The sequence below is a fragment of the Mustela putorius genome, unplaced genomic scaffold (genome assembly GCF_011764305.1).
Source record: "Mustela putorius furo isolate JIRA1106 unplaced genomic scaffold, ASM1176430v1.1 tig00000196_pilon_pilon_pilon, whole genome shotgun sequence".
Taxonomy (NCBI): Eukaryota; Metazoa; Chordata; class Mammalia; order Carnivora; family Mustelidae; genus Mustela; species Mustela putorius.
The window spans coordinates 4,710,744-4,730,120 of NW_025421310.1; the positions used below are offsets into that span (position 1 = coordinate 4,710,744).

General features: G+C 43.1%; 1 protein-coding gene across 1 annotated transcript in view; it reads left to right on the forward strand.

The window, feature by feature from the left end:
* Positions 1 to 4,535, forward strand: part of LOC101689503 (NACHT, LRR and PYD domains-containing protein 13) — a 38,320-nt gene extending 33,785 nt beyond the window's left edge. Inside the window, exons 6-8 of the mRNA XM_004777081.3 lie at positions 1,359 to 1,529; positions 2,151 to 2,321; positions 4,361 to 4,535. Coding sequence (XP_004777138.3) covers positions 1,359 to 1,529; positions 2,151 to 2,321; positions 4,361 to 4,535 — 517 coding nt within the window. The remainder of the gene's footprint in view (positions 1 to 1,358; positions 1,530 to 2,150; positions 2,322 to 4,360) is intronic.
* Positions 4,536 to 19,377: the final 14,842 nt, after the last annotated feature.

Here is a 19,377-nt window from a genome sequence, read left to right on the forward strand (position 1 = left end):
GAGCCACAAAGAACCATGAACAGCTAATGAATACATACGTAATATGAACTAATGTGTTATATAGGACTGTGACAGGTTACAGTAAGTTAATATGTATGCTAATTATAATTATGCTTATAGCAATATATTTTAATCTGTAATTATATTTAACATAGATACATGAATATAGACCAAAATGCAATATATAAATCATAAATGTAACTTATATGATTCATGATGTTACACAGTAACATACATGTCTTACATGTCTAACATATCTATTCTGTAATCCTAAGTATTTTCTATGCCTACACATTGCATACATACTTACATACACCTAATGCTTACATGCGCTTGCTGTACTCTGCATCTCCTACAGTCTGTACTGCACACGTGCTGAGCACTGCTCTGAAGCACCATGCGTCCCAGCCCATGGGATCGGCAGCACCGTGATGGGTGCTCGGGCTCCACCTTAGCAAGAGGTGAAGGTTGTGGGGGTACCACCACAGGCCTGACAACCGTCGGTAGCAGCTGGGCACCAGTCCAGCCCCGTCTGATGGGCTTCGAAGCCCTGGGATCATCCCTAACTGCCTGAAGCTCATTTAAAATGTTTTCCCTTGTATTTTTTTATTTTTACTTAAAAAAAAACCCTCTCACGTTAAACATTTCTGACATGTGAGAAGTTGCACGTGTTTACTGCATGAGTCGGTGCGTTAGGGGAGAGCTATGCACCCTCGAGACCATCACCGCCATGAAGACCTAACACAAACCCATCACCTTCCAAAGTTCCCTCTTCTACTGTTCTTCTTAATTTTTTTTGATATCACTTAACACAGACTATTTACATAGAAAATGGTAAACCTTAGAGAACTCTAAGTCCACAATGTAGGATCATTCGTTGTAAGCGCGATGCTCTTGGGGGATCTTTGGAACTTGTGTTAATGAAACTTGACAGGCTTTGATCATTGCCTTTATTTTTAAAGATCTATGTATATGAGAGAAAATCCTCAAGCAGGTTCCCCGCAGAGTGTGGATCCCAGCAGAGGGCTCAGTCCCGGGAGCCTGAGATCAGGACCTGCCATAATCCAGAGCTGGGTGCTCACCCAACTGAGCCCCCCACCCCTGCCGGTGCCCCAATCATCATCCTTCTATTGGCTTTCTTTTTTTGAGACCACCACTAAGGCCCAGAATGTTCTTGCTGTGCTCATTGCATAAATCTGGGAAAGGATAAGTAAGCACCACTACGTGGCCTATCCTGGATTGGGGTTCAAGGGGACCCCGTGATTGAACTCAGAGGTGGGGCCTGAAGCTCCCATCCCCAGGGGCCTCGGTTCGGGCTGCCTTCCTGAGCATCTATCTCTGTGGCTCTCGCCCCGTAGGCTCTGGTTCTGCCAGCTCGGGGCCCCCAGCTGCAAGTACTTGTCAGATGCTCTCCTTGAGAACAAGAGTTTGACACATCTGAACCTGAGAAGGAATAGCCTGGGAGATGAGGGGGTGAAGCTTCTGTGTGAGGCCTTGAGCTGCCCGGACTGCCGTCTACAGAACCTGGAGTGAGTGCCTTTGCCTCTCTGTCCTTCAGAGGATGGGAAGAAAGTGTGTGACTTGACTTGAAAATGCCTGAGCTCCAGATGGGGCTGGAGTCCCAGGTATAGACGTGTGTGCTCAACAGAGGAGCTGCAGGCTCTCCTGTAGGGGGATAAGTGTGTGTGTGTGTGGGGGGGTGCCTGCAGTGGGCAGTGAGGCTACTGGGATCACAGCTAAGGACCAACCACGGTGTGTGTTGGAGGTTCCCAAGGCCACTCTGTGGGTTTGATGATTCCCAGAGGACTTCGAGAATGTGGCATGCAGTCAGATTTGTGGCTGCCATCTATTTCAGTGAAAGGAGGAAAAGTAAAATCAGCAAAGGGGAGGATGCATGAGGTCAAGTCCAGAGGAAAACAGGTGCAAACTCTGCAGATGGCACTGGGAAGCGAGCCACATTGTCCTGTTGGCTGCGTCCTTTCTACCTGTAGATAGTCTCAGACCTCCTGACCAGCATCCCTCTTCCCAGGGAGGATGCTGGTCACTTTGGCATCTCTTTCCCTTGGAGGACTGTGATGTGGGCTGGGGTAGACAGAGAAAAGCCCGAGGATGCAAGGGTTATTCTTTCCCCCTTTCTGTTTGTTTCACAGTTTGTCAGGCTGTTCTTTAACAGCAGGAGGCTGTCAGGAGCTTGCTAATGCCCTCCGGCATAATCATAACGTGAAAATTTTGGATCTCGGGAGCAATGATGTTCGGGATGATGGCGTGATACACCTGTGTGAGGCTCTGAAAGATCCGAGCTGTGCACTGAACACGCTTGGGTGAGCTGACGCAGTCCTTTTTGTGGAAAGCCCCCATCCTACTCTTGTATCTGGAGGGGATGACACACGGTCACCCGGGGGTTCAAGGAGGCGAGGAACAAAGGACAAAGTTCTCTTGTTCAGAATCTCTTCTGCTTAACAGTGAGGTTCAAGTGCAGAAACAGAAGTTCATTCCGGTCACTCCCCACCCATGGTGTATTGTAGATATTCTTCGTTTCAGTCAGTACTTTTGGGATAGAAGGTGGGGGCTGGTGCACCGTGTTTCCTGCCCCGGAGTTTTTCCATCGAAGGGGGAGTCCGATTCTAACTATAAGGTGATGTGTTTGTTCAGAAAATTGAGATGGTTTCTACTCCAATAATAGGAGTTTTGGTTAAGTGTGGCTTTTGGTTAAGTGGTAGCTATTTTTCACATAGGTGCCATGTCTACTCACTCTCACAAAGTGCTTAGAGATCACACAGTCTTTCTCTGTGGAAATCCTGCCATTTCCATTAAATGGATGGACCTTGAGGACCTTATGCCCTTAATAAGTAAAATAAGTCAGAAGTTGTTTGTTTTTTCACCACATCCCTGTCCTTCAAGAAGGATCTTGAGGTTCAATATTCTTTATCCTATAGGTAAAGGAGAAGCTGTCATACTTATACAAGTAATTCGAGGTCCTATTTGTGCCTTAAGAATGGTAGTCTGGTTTTAAGCCCTCCCTCTCGAGGACCTTCTCTGGATATATAAATGAATAAAATGTTTGCAACAGTTATTGCCCAGTCTCTAATGACAAATGCCTTCCCGATATTTAGTTCACTTTCAGTCAGTTTCATTCTCCAGTGTTTTCGTTTTAACGATTTTTAAAAAGATTTTATTTATTTTTTGGAGAGAGGAGGAGAGAAAGCACAAGCGGTGGGGAGGGGCAGAGGGAGAAGCAGACCCCGCTGAGCAGGGAGCCGATATGGGGCTCCATTCCAGGACCCTGAGATCATGCCTGAGCCGAAGGCAGATGCTTAATCCACTTGAGCCACCCGGGCACTCTGCCAATGTATAAGCTTTAAAGTAGGCACCCGAGTGTCTTATTTGTGTTCACAGGCTTCCACCTTTACCATCAGACCAGTGTTTCTCAACCCAACCTTGGGCTGGGTAGTCCTTGGCTGTGGGCTGTTCTGTGTGCTGTATGCTGCAGAACAGCAACCCTGACCTCCACCCTCCAGATGCCAATAGCCTCTCCCTTGTGTGCAGCTATTGCTCAGTGTCCTCTGGTGGGGGGGCAGAGATCACCCCTCATTGGGAAATACTACTAGTAAATGTACATGATGGAGGTCAATAATATGTAACATGGTGGTAAAGGCCCTGCAGGGGAGGCTAGACCAGAGACAGGACTCACTTGGGTGATGTTGGAACCATTTTTCTCTCATGTCCTCCTCTTCCTGTCCACCAAATAGTGCCTTTACCTTGAAACATTCTCTGGATCCTACCCAACATCTTCCACATCTCCCAACATCTCCTAACATCTTCCTAAGAAAACCTTCTTTCCTTTTATTCTTGATGTATCAAAATTTCCATGTCTGGACACCTATCACATTTCTTTAGAGGCTTAGATGGAAATTTCCACTACCTTAAAGTGATATCACTGTCACTTTTGTCTTTGAACATATGATTGGCTAGCTACTAGGAATACAGATTTTGTTGTGTTGAAATTAGGAACAAGATGAAAGTGTAAGGAAAGGGTTGTAGTCTTATTTTAGTCCTTTCAAGGATCTTATAAATTCACACCACTTTTGAGGGCTGAATATTGTTTTTTGATGGTTGGTCAGGCTAATGTTCTGTTTCCACACCTAGAAAATGAAGTTGAAGATATTGGCTACATATGATAGGACTGGTATAAGGATTAGTGAGTTATGTGTAAACATTTGGAGAAGTGTCTGGTGTGTGGTAAGCTCTCCACTAGAAGCCCGTTTGTTTTAACCACGTACTTTTTCTTAGATCTGGTATCACTTCTAACTTCTCAGTCTTTGAGGACCATCTTTCACACTTCCTTCCCACCCACTCCTAGGTTGGAGAAATGCAATCTGATGCCTGCTTGCTGCCAGCATCTCTCCTCTGTTCTTGGAAGCAGTAAAAGCCTGGTTCACCTGAACCTTCTGCAGAATGACTTGGAGCCCAGTGGAGTCGGCATACTGTGGAAGGCCTTGAAAAAATCAACGTGCAAACTACAGAAACTTGGGTAATCCCCAGTGACTTTTACACTAGGAAGCACTAGCTGAGGGGGGGTAGGTTGGCTGATATTTTATTTTTTTTTATTATTATTTTTTCTATATTTTAAAGCAAGCTTTGGGTTCAGCCTGCATTCGATTTCCTAGAGCAGTGCCAGCCAGCAGAACCTTTAGTGATGGCAGAAGGAGTTAATACCTCCTGTCCAGTAGGGTAGCCAGTAGCAGCATGTGATAACTGGACACTCGAAAGGGTGTTAGTGCAACCCAGGAACTGAGTTTTTTACTTTTCTCAGTTTAAATTGCAGTTTAAATGGCCCCACGTGGGTAGTGATATCCAGGGCAGCATGGTCCTACAAACATTTGGGAAGTGGAGGAGGCCCCTTGTTTTTCTCATGCTTGTACCTATTCAGTATTTCACTCAACGACATCCTCTTCAATGCTGACAAGTGTGCCATGGTTGATAGCAGAATGGTCATGAGGCTTGTCCTCATGGCTCTTCATTCTGCTCAGGGAGATGACCAATCTGAGATGGATAAAAGCAGTGTTGTCATGAATGCTGTGAGGAAAACTCTGGGCTGTGGTAGAAGAACAAGGGTAGTCAGAGCAATGACAGAAAGTGTGTCTTTTGTGGTGACATTGGTTCTTAAGTCCCAGGGAGGCTGGAGGGAGGAATCTATGTATCAAGAGGGACATCTGGACAGTGACAAGAGACAAAGAATAGAGTGTTCTAAGGAAGTTGGAGTAGCATGTATAAAGGCCCAGAGGTTGGACTACCAAGCTCTGTGTTGCTCCTCCAGGCATTGAAATAGAGTGTTGAATTAGAATACTCCCCCCACTTATTCAGTAATCTGGAGATGAGGTCAGAAAGGTAAGCCATGGCTACCCCTTTAGCCCCTGGAAAAGACTTTAAACTGGGCACATTTTAGCAGAAATCCTCTTGGATTCCAAGGAATCTTGCCTAATTTGGGAAGTTGATCAAAAGCTATATTATTCAGGACTTTATATTATCAACTTCACATCTAAGTAATGCATTTTTAAAAGCATTCTCTCTATTTCTTGCAGGCTCAAGAAAGAGTTGTACGACATAGTGAAGAGGGAGCTGGAGGAATTGCAAGAGAGAGGGTCCTTTCTAAGAGTCAAGTGTAAATGGGATTTCAATGACCTTGAGGATAAATGGTGGTGGTGACCCAATGAGGAGATGCCATGGCTTCACCATGGGAGGGTCTTGGATTAAAACCACCAAGAGATTGCTGAGGTGTCCCTGTTCATAGGGACAAATGAGCTGTGACCTCCAGAGTGCTCTATGCCATTTGTTATAGGCAGCATATTAAACACCCAATCTCTAGAATCCTAGTCTAATTCCACATTTGCCCCCAAGACCCGACAATGGCTTTGCCTCAAATTTCCTTTTGTTTTTTTGGTGTAATGTCTTTCTCAGATGTTAAGAGGATTCAATAAAGCAAAGGATATAAAAAAAAATACCTTGAGAAAGCCTAAAGCTTCATTTACTGTGGATGGAGAGATGGGATGGATGTGACTCTAATTCCAGTTATCCTGCTGTGGATAAACCAGCCAGATGGAGCTCCAGAACCACTCCTAACATGCAAATAGACCCAATTTTGGCTTTTGCATCTACCTTTCAATAACCTATGGCTGTGATAGAACTAACGTGTATTTAACCTACCTGCATATAGGACCCATGGATCCTACACAGCATATAATATGAAACTAATGTCATGCATGAGAATGGATGTGAGAATAGGAGCTTATTACAGTTTTCTCTCCTTTGCCTTATTCAATAAGCAAAAGTCATCAAAAGTCTTAAGGAACAGTTGGATATTCATTTTATTTTGCATTTTGTAGCTTCTAAAACCTTTGTGGTATGTCTCAATCCTCATCAGAGCCCTGTAGGTGGGGGCATTCCTCCCTGATGAATTCAAAATCAAAGATATGGAAGGTGATTAGGGGATCTTCTCTGCCAGGTAAGTACGGGAAGGGAGGGAAAACTGAAGGGGGAGAAATCAGAGAGGGAGAGGAGCCATGAGCAACTCTGGACCCCAGGGAAACAAACTGAGGGTTTCAGAGGGGCTGGGGAATGGGGTATCCTGGTGATGGGGATTGAGGGGAGCATGTGATGTGATGAACGCTGGGTATTACATGTAACTAATGAATCATTGAACACCACATCAAAAACGAATGATGTTCTAGACAGTGACTAACTGAACATAAAGAAGATGCTGAGGATGAATGTTTTACAACAGATCACAGAAATAGTAAGTCAAATAATGGAACTTGGAATCCATGTCTTCCATTTAGGAGCCAGCATGCCTGAAGAAAGCCAGCGAGGTCTTCCAGTGAGTTGAATGCCTTGATCCTTCTATGTTCTTGCCATTAAATCCAAGTGAAACCTAGATCCCTGAAATTCTTCGTTCTCTTCCTGCTGCACTTTGGTCATTCATTGTAGATAAAAACTGGGACAGAGAGTGAGTGGGGAGAGGTTTATGGACTTAGAAAAACTTGAGGGAGAGACTTTTAAAAATGAAAGGTTTAGACTGCTTTAGATACTATGTCATGACTTCAGTTACTGCTGAGTAAAATGGTATCATGTCATTTCTGATAATCTGACAAACCACTTCTTAACCTCAATCCAAGATGACCCCGACGTTCCTTGTTTCTTTATAACACAGGGATATTTCCCTGTGTTGGAGCTACAAATTCTCTATTACTGTTTTCATAATATTTTAGGAATTTATTCTAGAGTTCCTGAATTTGCCATGGAATTAATTCAATTATAGCAGAGGATCTTAACCCTTGGGTAGCCTAAGAGTGTTATTTTATTTCAAAGCTATGTAATGCCAAAGTGGCTTTCTTTTTTTTTTTTTTTTTTTTTTTTTTTAATTTTTTATTTTTTATAAACATATATTTTTATCCCCAGGGGTACAGGTCTGTGAATCACCAGGTTTACACACTTCACAGCACTCACCAAATCACATACCCTCCCCAATGTCCATAATCCCACCCCCTTCTCCCAAACCCCCTCCCCCCGGCAACCCTCAGTTTGTTGTGAGATTAAGAGTCACTTATGGTTTGTCTCCCTCCCAATCCCATCTTGTTTCATTTATTCTTCTACCCACTTAAGCCTCCATGTTGCATCACCACTTCCTCATATCAGGGAGATCATATGATAGTTGTCTTTCTCTGCTTGACTTATTTCGCTAAGCATGATACGCTCTAGTTCCATCCATGTTGTTGCAAATGGCAAGATTTCATTTCTTTTGATGGCTGCATAGTATTCCATTGTGTATATATACCACATCTTCTTGATCCATTCATCTGTTGATGGACATCTAGGTTCTTTCCATAGTTTGGCTATTGTGGACATTGCTGCTATAAACATTCGGGTGCATGTGTCCCTTTGGATCACTACATTTGTATCTTTAGGGTAAATACCCAATAGTGCAATTGCTGGGTCATAGGGCAGTTCTATTTTCAACATTTTGAGGAACCTCCATGCTGTTTTCCAGAGTGGCTGCACCAGCTTGCATTCCCACCAACAGTGTAGGAGGGTTCCCCTTTCTCCGCATCCTCGCCAGCATCTGTCATTTCCTGACTTGTTGATTTTAGCCATTCTGACTGGTGTGAGGTGATATCTCATTGTGGTTTTGATTTGTATTTCCCTGATGCCGAGTGATATGGAGCACTTTTTCATGTGTCTGTTGGCCATCTGGATGTCTTCTTTGCAGAAATGTCTGTTCATGTCTTCTGCCCATTTCTTGATTGGATTATTTGTTCTTTGGGTGTTGAGTTTGCTAAGTTCTTTATAGATTCTGGACACTAGTCCTTTATCTGATATGTCATTTGCAAATATCTTCTCCCATTCTGTCAGTTGTCTTTTGATTTTGTTAACTGTTTCCTTTGCTGTGCAAAAGCTTTTGATCTTGATGAAATCCCAATAGTTCATTTTTGCCCTTGCTTCCCTTGCCTTTTGCGTTGTTCCTAGGAAGATGTTGCTGCGGCAGAGGTCGAAGAGGTTGCTGCCCGTGTTCTCCTCAAGGATTTTGATGGATTCCTTTCGTACATTGAGGTCCTTCATCCATTTTGAGTCTATTTTTGTGTGTGGTGTAAGGAAATGGTCCAATTTCATTTTTCTGCATGTGGCTGTCCAATTTTCCCAGCACCATTTATTGAAAAGGCTGTCTTTTTTCCATTGGACATTCTTTCCTGCTTTGTCGAAGATTAGTTGACCATAGATTTGAGGGTCTATTTCTGGGCTCTCTATTCTGTTCCATTGATCTATGTGTCTGTTTTTGTGCCAGTACCATGCTGTCTTGATGATGACAGCTTTGTAATAGAGCCTGAAGTCCGGAATTGTGATGCCACCAACGTTGGCTTTCTTTTTCAATATCCCTTTGGCTATTCGAGGTCTTTTCTGGTTCCATATAAATTTTAGAATTATTTGTTCCATTTCTTTGAAAAAGATGGATGGTACTTTGATAGGAATTGCATTAAATGTGTAGATTGCTTTAGGTAGCATAGACATTTTCACAATATTTATTCTTCCAATCCAGGAGCATGGAACATTTTTCCATTTCTTTGTGTCATCCTCAATTTCTTTCATGAGTACTTTATAGTTTTCTGAGTATAGATTCTGTGTCTCTTTGGTTAGGTTTATTCCTAGGTATCTTATGGTTTTGGATGCAATTGTAAATGGGATTGACTCCTTAATATCTCTTTCTTCTGTCTTGCTGTTGGTGTAGAGAAATGCAACTGATTTCTGTGCATTGATTTTATATCCTGACACTTTACTGAATTCCTGTATAAGTTCTAGCAGTTTTGGAGTGCAGTCTTTTGGGTTTTCCACATATAGTATCATATCATCTGCGAAGAGTGATAATTTGACTTCTTCTTTGCCGATTTGGATGCCTTTAATTTCCTTTTGTTGTCTGATTGCTGAGGCTAGGACCTCTAGTACGATGTTGAATAGCAGTGGTGATAATGGACATCCCTGCCGTGTTCCTGACCTTAGCGGAAAAGCTTTCAGTTTTTCTCCATTGAGAATGATATTTGCGGTGGGTTTTTCATAGATGGCTTTGATGATATTGAGGTATGTGCCCTCTATCCCTACACTTTGAAGAGTTTTGATCAGGAAGGGATGTTGTACTTTGTCAAATGCTTTTTCAGCATCTATTGAGAGTATCATATGGTTCTTGTTCTTACTTTTATTGATGTGTTGTATCACATTGACTGATTTGCGGATGTTGAACCAACCTTGCAGCCCTGGAATAAATCCCACTTGGTCGTGGTGAATAATCTTTTTAATGTACTGTTGAATCCTATTGGCTAGTATTTTGTTGAGTATTTTCGCATCTGTGTTCATCAAGGATATCGGTCTATAGCTCTCTTTTTTGGTGGGATCCTTGTCTGGTTTTGGGATCAAGGTGATGCTGGCCTCATAAAATGAGTTTGGAAGTTTTCCTTCCATTTCTATTTTTTGGAACAGTTTCAGGAGAATAGGAATTAGTTCTTCTTGAAATGTTTGGTAGAATTCCCCCGGGAAGCCGTCTGGCCCTGGGCTTTTGTTTGTTTGGAGATTTTTAATGACTGTTTCAATCTCCTTACTGGTTATGGGTCTGTTCAGGCTTTCTATTTCTTCCTGGTTCAGTTGTGGTAGTTTATATGTTTCTAGGAATGCATCCATTTCTTCCAGATTGTCAAATTTATTGCCGTAGAGTTGCTCATAGTATGTTCTTATAATAGTTTGTATTTCTTTGGTGTTAGTTGTGATCTCTCCTCTTTCATTCATGATTTTATTTATTTGGGTCCTTTCTCTTTTCTTTTTGATAAGTCGGGCCAGGGGGTTATCAATTTTATTAATTCTTTCAAAGAACCAGCTCCTAGTTTCGTTGATTTGTTCTATTGTTTTTTTGGTTTCTATTTCATTGATTTCTGCTCTGATCTTTATGATTTCTCTTCTCCTGCTGGGCTTAGGGTTTCTTTCTTGTTCTTTCTCCAGCTCCTTTAGGTGTAGGGTTAGGTTGTGTACCTGAGACCTTTCTTGTTTCTTGAGAAAGGCTTGTACCGCTATATATTTTCCTCTCAGGACTGCCTTTGTTGTGTCCCACAGATTTTGAACCGTTGTGTTTTCATTATCATTTGTTTCCATGATTTTTTTTCAATTCTTCTTTAATTTCCCGGTTGACCCATTCATTCTTTAGAAGGATACTGTTTAGTCTCCATGTATTTGGGTTCTTTCCAAACTTCCTTTTGTGGTTGAGTTCTAGCTTTAGAGCATTGTGGTCTGAAAATATGCAGGGAATGATCCCAATCTTTTGATACCGGTTGAGTCCTGATTTAGGACCGAGGATGTGATCTATTCTGGAGAATGTTCCATGTGCACTAGAGAAGAATGTGTATTCTGTTGCTTTGGGATGAAATATTCTGAATATATCTGTGATGTCCATCTGGTCCAGTGTGTCATTTAAGGCCTTTATATCCTTGCTGATCTTTTGCTTGGATGACCTGTCCATTTCAGTGAGGGGAGTGTTAAAGTCCCCTACTATCATTGTATTATTGTTGATGTGTTTCTTTGATTTTGTTATTAATTGGTTTATATAGTTGGCTGCTCCCACATTGGGGGCATAGATATTTAAAATTGTTAAATCTTCTTGTTGGACAGACCCTTTGAGTATGATATAGTGTCCTTCCTCATCTCTTATTATAGTCTTTGGCTTAAAATCTAATTGATCTGATATAAGGATTGCCACTCCTGCTTTCTTCTGATGTCCATTAGCATGGTAAATTCTTTTCCACCCCCTCACTTTAAATCTGGAGGTGTCTTCGGGCTTAAAATGTGTTTCTTGGAGGCAACATATAGATGGGTTTTGTTTTTTTATCCATTCTGATACCCTGTGTCTTTTGACAGGGGCATTTAGCCCATTCACATTCAGGGTAACTATTGAGAGATATGAATTTAGTGCCATTGTATTGCCTGTAAGGTGACTGTTACTGTATATGGTCTCTGTTCCTTTCTGATCTACCACTTGTAGGCTCTCTCTTTGCTTAGAGGACCCCTTTCAAGATTTCCTGTAGAGCTGGTTTGGTATTTGCAAATTCTTTCAGTTGTTGTTTGTCCTGGAAGCTTTTAATCTCTCCTTCTATTTTCAATGATAGCCTAGCTGGATATAGTATTCTTGGCTGCATGTTTTTCTCGTTTAGTGCTCTGAAAATATCATGCCAGCTCTTTCTGGCCTGCCAGGTCTCTGTGGATAAGTCAGCTGCCAAATCTAATATTTTTACCATTGTATGTTACAGACTTCTTTTCCCGGGCTGCTTTCAGGATTTTCTCTTTGTCATTGAGACTTGTAAATTTTACTATTAGGTGACGGGGTGTGGGCCTATTCTTATTGATTTTGAGGGGCATTCTCTGAACCTCCTGAATTTTGATGCTCGTTCCCTTTGCCATATTGGGGAAATTCTCCCCCAATAATTCTCTCCAGTATACCTTCTGCTCCCCTCTCACTTTCTTCTTCTTCTGGAATCCCAATTATTCTAATGTTGTTTCGTCTTATGGTGTCACTTATCTCTCGAATTCTCCCCTCGTGGTCCAGTAGCTGTTTGTCCCTCTTTTGATCAGCTTCTTTATTCTCTGTCATTTGGTCTTCTATATCACTAATTCTTTCTTCTGCCTCATTTATCCTAGCAGTGAGAGCCTCCATTTTTGATTGCACCTCATTAATAGCTTTTTTGATTTCAACTTGGTTAGATTTTAGTTCTATTATTTCTCCAGAAAGGGCTTTTAGATCTCTCGAGAGGGTTTCTCTAATATCTTCCATGCCTTTTTCGAGCCCGGCTAGAACCTTGAGAATTGTCATTCTGAACTCTAGATCTGACATATTACCGATGTCTGTATTGATTAGGTCCCTAGCCTTCGGTACTGCCTCTTGTTCTTTTTTTTTGTGTTGAATTTTTACGTCTTGTCATTTTGTCCAGATAAGAGTAAATGAAGGGGCAAGTAAAATACTAAAAGGGTGGCAACAACCCCAGGAAAATATGCTTTAACCAAATTAGAAGAGATCCAAAATCGTGAGTGGGGAGAAAGGGGATAAAAAGAGGTTCAAAAAGGAAGAGAGAAAAAAGAAAAAAAAAAAAAAAGAAAAGAAAAGAAAAGAATTTTAAAAAAAGAAAACACCTAAGAAAAATGTAAAAAAAAAAAAAAAATATATATATATATATATATATATTAGATAAACTAGTAAAAAATCGTTTAAAAAAGAAAAAGGTAACAGTTAAAAAAAAAAAAAATTTTACCCGAAGGCGAGAAAAAAAAAAAAAAGAAAAAAAAAATGAAAACGAAAAAATTAAATTAACTGCAAGACTAAAAAAAATCACAGGAAAAAAGCCATGAGTTCCGTGCTTGGCTTTCTCCTCCTCTGGAATTCTGCTGCTCTCCTTGGTATTGAAACCGCACTCCTTGGTAGGTGAACTTGGTCTCGGCTGGATTTCTTGTTGATCTTCTGGGGGAGGGGCCTGTTGTAGTGATTCTCAAGTGTCTTTGCCCCAGGCGGAATTACACCGCCCTTACCCGGGGCCGGGGTGAGTAATCCGCTCGGGTTTGCTTTCAGGAGCTTTTGTTCCCTGAGCGCTTTCCGTAGAGTTCCGGAGGACGGGAATACAAATGGCGGCCTCCTGGTCTCCGGCCCGGAGGAGCCGAGAGCCCAGGGCCCCACTCCTCAGTGCGCCCTCAGAGAACAGCGCCCAGTCACTCCCGTCTGCCTGACCTCCGGCCGCGCTCCGAGCTCACCGAGCCTGCGACCGGTTCAAGGTAACACGGAGCTGCGAGCTTACTGTCAGCTCTGTCTGACAGACACCCCCGATCCTTCTGTGACCCTGCGGGACCTGAGGCCACGCTGACCCCGCGTGGGCTTCGCCCCGGTTTAGCCTCTGGAGCGATGTCCCTCAGCGGAACAGACTTTTAAAAGTCCTGATTTTGTGCGCGGTTGCTCCGCCGCTTGCCGGGAGCCGGCCCCTCCCCCCGGGGTCTATCTTCCCGTCGCTTTGGATTCACTTCTCCGCCGGTCCTACCTTTCAGAAAGTGGTTGATTTTCTGTTTCCAGAATTGCTGTTCTTCTTCTCTTCGATCTGCCGATGGATTTTCAGGTGTTTGCAATCTTTAGATAAGCTATCTAGCTGATCTCCGGCTAGCTGAAGCAGTCTCAGCTTGCTACTTCTCCGCCATCTTGACTCCTCCCCAAAGTGGCTTTCTAGGGCAATCAGTGATAAGTCCACCCATCCCCGCCCCAGGAAGGGGATTGAGGGTTCAGGAAAGGAAGAGATGGGACAGAAGGGATCTGTATGAGCTATGATGGCGGAGCTGCTTGCCCGGGCTCACTACGGGTTATGAAGCCCACGACCCAGCAAGTAGAGATTCACACTAAGTGCAAGCCTGTGCTCATCTGGAAGACCTCCCCACCCACTCTTATTCCACACCTGCTACTTTCCCATCTTAAAAGTGTGAGTAGATGTGGCCAGGTCTAGGGAGTGGCTGGGGCAAGGCAGAGGTAGTGTGTAATTGAGGTTAGGAGCGGAGAGAATCCCTTTTGTGAGGTGATGGAGGAACTGTGTTGAGAAAAGGATCCCCTGAGTGGAATAGATTCTATGGAATGGAAACCTCCACAGTGGCTTTTCATGATGGCACCCTTGTTTCTTAGCAGTTTACCCTCAGAGCCGATTTTTCTCATTACAGCATGGGTCTAATAGCACCAATCTTGGGCTTTGCTAAAATTACACAAAATAACTTGCAAAATGCACCGTGTGAGTTAAACACCTGCAAATGTTGCTCTTTGGTTAGTAATCTCCTTCAACCCTGTCCTCTCTGGATCCTTCCTGCTCACGAGATGCTTCCTGGCTCAGTTCTTGGTCTGTACATCCTCCCCCCTCTTTTCTGTTGGCCTCTGCTTTGGAGGGACAGAGGTTTGAGAGTACAGGGAAGCTGTTGGAGCATCTTCTAGCGGGTGGGAATGGATATCCGCATAACATAAATGTATCTCAGGGACTGAGTTCTTTGGTTCTTCTGGCTGGTCTCTCTCTCAAAAACCCTGGCAGGATGTTATCCCTCTTCTCCACAGATGACATGAAGTGATTTTTCTCATTCTTTTTCTCCTGTGATGTTTGTGGTAAGGTGAACATAACAAATTCACTGTTTAGCCATTTTTTTTAAAGAAAGATTTTGACAGAGCAACAAGCAGGCAGAGCAACAGGCAGAGAGAGAGGGAGAAGCAGACTCCCCACTACACACAGAGCCTGACATGGGGCTCGATCCCAGGATGCTGGCATCATGACCTGAGCCCAAGGCAGACACTTAACCACCTGAGCCCCCTGCCCAGGTGTCTCTCTTTAGCCATTTTTAAGTGGACAGTTCTGTGGCATTCAGGAGCTTCATACTGCTGCACAGCCCTCGCCACCATCCATCTATCCACGGACCTTTACCTTCCCAAACTGAAACTCCTTTCCCATTAAACACTAACTCCCAATTTCCCATTCCCTGAGCCCCGGGCAACCACTGTTCTACTTTGTCTCTCTGAATTTGACCATCCTAAGTACCTCATAAAAATGAGATCATACAGGGGTGCTTGAGTGGCTCAGTGGGTTAAGCCTCCACCTTTGGCTTGGGTCATGATCTCAGGGTCCTGGGATCAAGCCCCACATCGGACTCTCTGCTCAGCAGGGAGCCTGCTTCTCCCTTTGCCTCTACCCCCTGCTCATGCTCTCTCTCTTTCTCAAATGAATAACTATTTTAAAAAAAATTGAGATCATCTAGTAATTACCCCCTTGTTGGCGGACTTATTTCACTTAGCACAATATCTTCAAGGTTCATCTGTGACATGGCAGGTGTCAGAATTTCCTTGTTTTAAAGGCTGAATCTTACTTCGTCATGTGGACAGACCACACTGCGTTCATCCATTCTTCTGTCAGCGGCCACTTGAGTTGATTTTATTCATCTTGACTCCTAAATTGATGGCATGGGGACCCAGAAATGAAATACTCCTTAAGCTTTCCTTCCACTTCCCCTCCCCATCTTCGTTTATGGGGTTGGAGGCCTTCATTTGGAGGAAGGGAAAGAAGAATGGAGAGTCTTAGCCGGAGGCTGCAACAGGAAGAGGAGGACCAGAGGGGAATCTGGGGAACCATAGGGGAGACATGATGGGTCATGCAGGGATGTAAGATTAGCAATGCCAGAGAAATGAACCCAAGCTTGGAAGGAGGCAAGAGAGAATTACTAAGGTGTTCCTCTGGGGGCGGTGCTGCCCTTGCAGCTTTTGCTGACGGAGTAATTGCAGAGGCCGACTTGTAGAGTCTTATCTGGGGCTCACATACTGTTTAATCTTATGCTTCTACTTTTTCAGTGTATTCCACTGAACAAGCATGACTCAAGACAGAATCATAAGGCATCGTTTTAGCCCGACTGTTCAGATTTACTCTCTGGTGTGAAATCTTTTGCTGCACCTGGTTAAGTACTTGTTCTGGGCCATTTCTTTATCATGTAATAGTCTTGGTGTTAATAATTTAACGATCCAGCCCTGTGCCATAAAACTCAATTTGAGCTTCACGCCCTCCTGAACTAAGAGTTGGAAGCCATGAATCCTGAGAAGGGGTGTGTTCAGAAAGAGGTAAGGTCAAGGAGTGGGGAAAATCATTATTTGACTGGCAGGGTGACAGACTCAGGATCTGCACCACCCAATCCAGGTGTATGAAGCCAGCTTTCCTGGGGTCAGCAGAGTCTTCCCATCAAAAGAGAATCAAACGTTGGAGGTTTTACTGATGAAGATAAGTACAGGCTTCGCTCAGCTGGTAGAGTAATCCTTCCTGAAGCCCCATGTAGACACTGAGACCAGCGTATCTTGCTGGTGTTCATCATAGTGACTTTGGATATTGTCTACTAAAGTCTTTCTGTGCTGGATGTTGAGCTCAGTTCTCCATACCTATGCCACCTGCCTCCCTCTTGTTACAGTGTTACCCTTCTGTTGGTTGCCCCGTAGCTCCACATGGCCCACGGACATCTCTGGTTGGTTAAATACTGAGGCTCATGTATGAGAAGAGATTGACAATTTTTAGGTTGTAATGATACATGTAACGTCAAATATTAGAAACCACCTAAAAGCCTATCAATAGATCATTTCAATGAAATACGTATATACAAGGCTATTTATCAGATTACAGAAACACGGTTTAGATATTGATAAGTATGTATGCATAGGGTTTACATACCTACGATGTATCTGAACTTTTTTGTATGTGTGGACACAAGTACACCTGCACACAGCTTTCACCACAGAATGTGGTGCATGTGCACAGAATGTTGTATGCATGTGCTTCCTGTGTGTTTACACTTTATCCATGTTGAGATACGCACACACATTTCGTTATACATGTATATTACATGACATACATTATTTTGAGTCTATCTGTATTATGTTTATCATATGTTTATCAATATGGATAGACTTAACAGAATGCATTTAGTATGGGATCTTTATGTAATTTTAAAAAGTCAATGCTATATTTTTGATGGATGCACTCGCATATAGGGGATTATAGGAATGGGAAGGTCAGTCTCCTGAGGATTTCTTGTAGGGAATAGGAAGAGGGGAATGAGATGGGATGGGTGGTCAGAAAGATCTTTACCTTTATGTGTACTTGTAAGTGGAGGACAATGGATGGTTTGTACTTCTCTGATTAATAAAAAAAGTACTATCCAAATACCATCATGAGGCAAGAGAAGAGAAAAAGCCTGAGTTGGGATGCCAACAGCATGAACAGAAAAGTTAGACTTTGGGTCCAGATGCTGTCCAAAGCATGCAGGAAAAGGCTCATGGTCTCTAAAATTCACATGGGAATAAATTCCCATTTTTATGGAATAATTCTCCCTGTTTGGAGACTTGTTTTACAATGTTTAAGATCTAAGACTTTATCAAGTGTTTAAAAGTGTTTTCCTGAGACAGGATGGGAACTTTATCTTGGAAGGCTTTCAGCAGCTTGCCCAAGGCCACAAAGCAAATTAAAACCATATAAACATAGTCTATGAAGTATTTAAATGAGGGGCCAGAAAAATCAGGGTTTACATCCGTGTCAGGAACTGTAACTCTGGGGGACAGGCCAGGCACAAGTAAGGGCTCCAGTAACTTTTCTTTGCAGGTGACCTTGGGTCAGGAGGAGTCTAGCTTGCCTGCTGCCTTACCGTCCTGTCTCTGTTTGTCAGTCACCTATAATCGCCAAGAATGAGATCTTGCTCTTCTGCAGCTGTCCGAAATCTCTGTGTTTCCTCATCAAATTCAGTTTTTTTGCAGCTTTGTAAAATATAAAAGAGCTCTCTTGAATTCCTACCTCTTTAGTTTCTTCTCTGTAGCTCTTTTTTCTCCATCATTTCTTCCTAGAACAAGCCTAGAACAACCTGGTGCTACCTCCACTGGGAAAGACTGATCTATAGGGGTGTTTGTGCTTATAAATGTTTAGCACCTGGCTTGTGGAAGGGGAAAAAAGCCCTGATTTGTAGCTCTGCACATTTCTGAGGTGTAAATTACCAACCATGGCCAATTTTAAACTGCCAAGTTCATGTCATTAAACACAGCAGGAGGAAGAGCTAACATGTCATAATCTGGTAAGAATGGTCTTCAGCACATCACTGGACAGAAAAAATGTCCTGTCTGATAGAAAGCCCTGATTCCACCTGAACACTAGGGTTTGAGACAAAGCTCAGGAGAGAGACAAACTTTTTTTTTTAATTAATTTTTTTTTAATTTTCAGCATAACAGTATTCCTTATTTTTGCACCACACCCAGTGCTCCATGCAAACCGTGCCCTCTCTAATAGCCACCACCTGGTTCCCCCAACCTCCCACCCCCCGCCACTTCAAAACCCTCAGATTGTTTTTCAGAGTCCATAGTCTCTCATGGTTCACCTCCCCTTCCAATTTACCCCAACTCCCTTCTCCTTTCTAACTCCCCTTGTCCTCCATGCTATTTGTGGAGCATAACAAATAAGTGAAACCATATGATAATTGACTCTCTCTGCTTGACTTTTTATCTTTAAAAAAATAAATTAGTAATAGTTTCCAAGTGCCTGGTCCTAGCCTTCTGTTGTGGGTTTTAGGTGTCACAACCTAAGGAGATGCCACTATTGACCTGATTTGTGATGACGACAAGGAGGGCTAAGCAAGTTAACGAACGGCCCGAGATCACACAGCCATCAGGTGGTAGGAACGGGATCCAGACCTCAGCAGTGTGGTTCTGGAGCCTCTGTACTTAACACAAGGCAGTATGTTGTTGCTCTGAATTAAGCAGGAGAGTTAAGGCTCACCTGTCGTTGTTCTCCATGGGTGTCTGTCTGTCTGCAACTGTCGTGAGCAGCTTCACCTCCCCATTGTGCCTCTGTTTCTCTCCACAGTTGGGAGGGTACAGGATATGTGGAAACTCACTTACAGAGCTCCGTATTTTTATGATGTCTGTATTTTCGTAGGTACTATGTCGAATCAAATCCTTGCTCCCATTTTTCAGAAAGAGAGCCCATCGGAGAAGACCAATGCTTTGCCTGAGGTGGCAAGACTCAATGTGAGAAAGCTAGAATTCCACGGCTGGGGAGAATGATGGACAATCCAAGTCATCCCACTGCCGAGCACGCCCTCTTGAACTCTGTGCTCTGGATCTCACACAAGGCAGGAGGTGGACAGGGTGTGAGGCACCGGAAGTTTCTAGATGCAGGCTTACAAGGAGGGGCTTTAATGAAGTGGACCTATATCTTCGGAGTTGGAAAAGTCTATATATTACATGTTATATATGTCTATTTGATATATATGTCTATTACA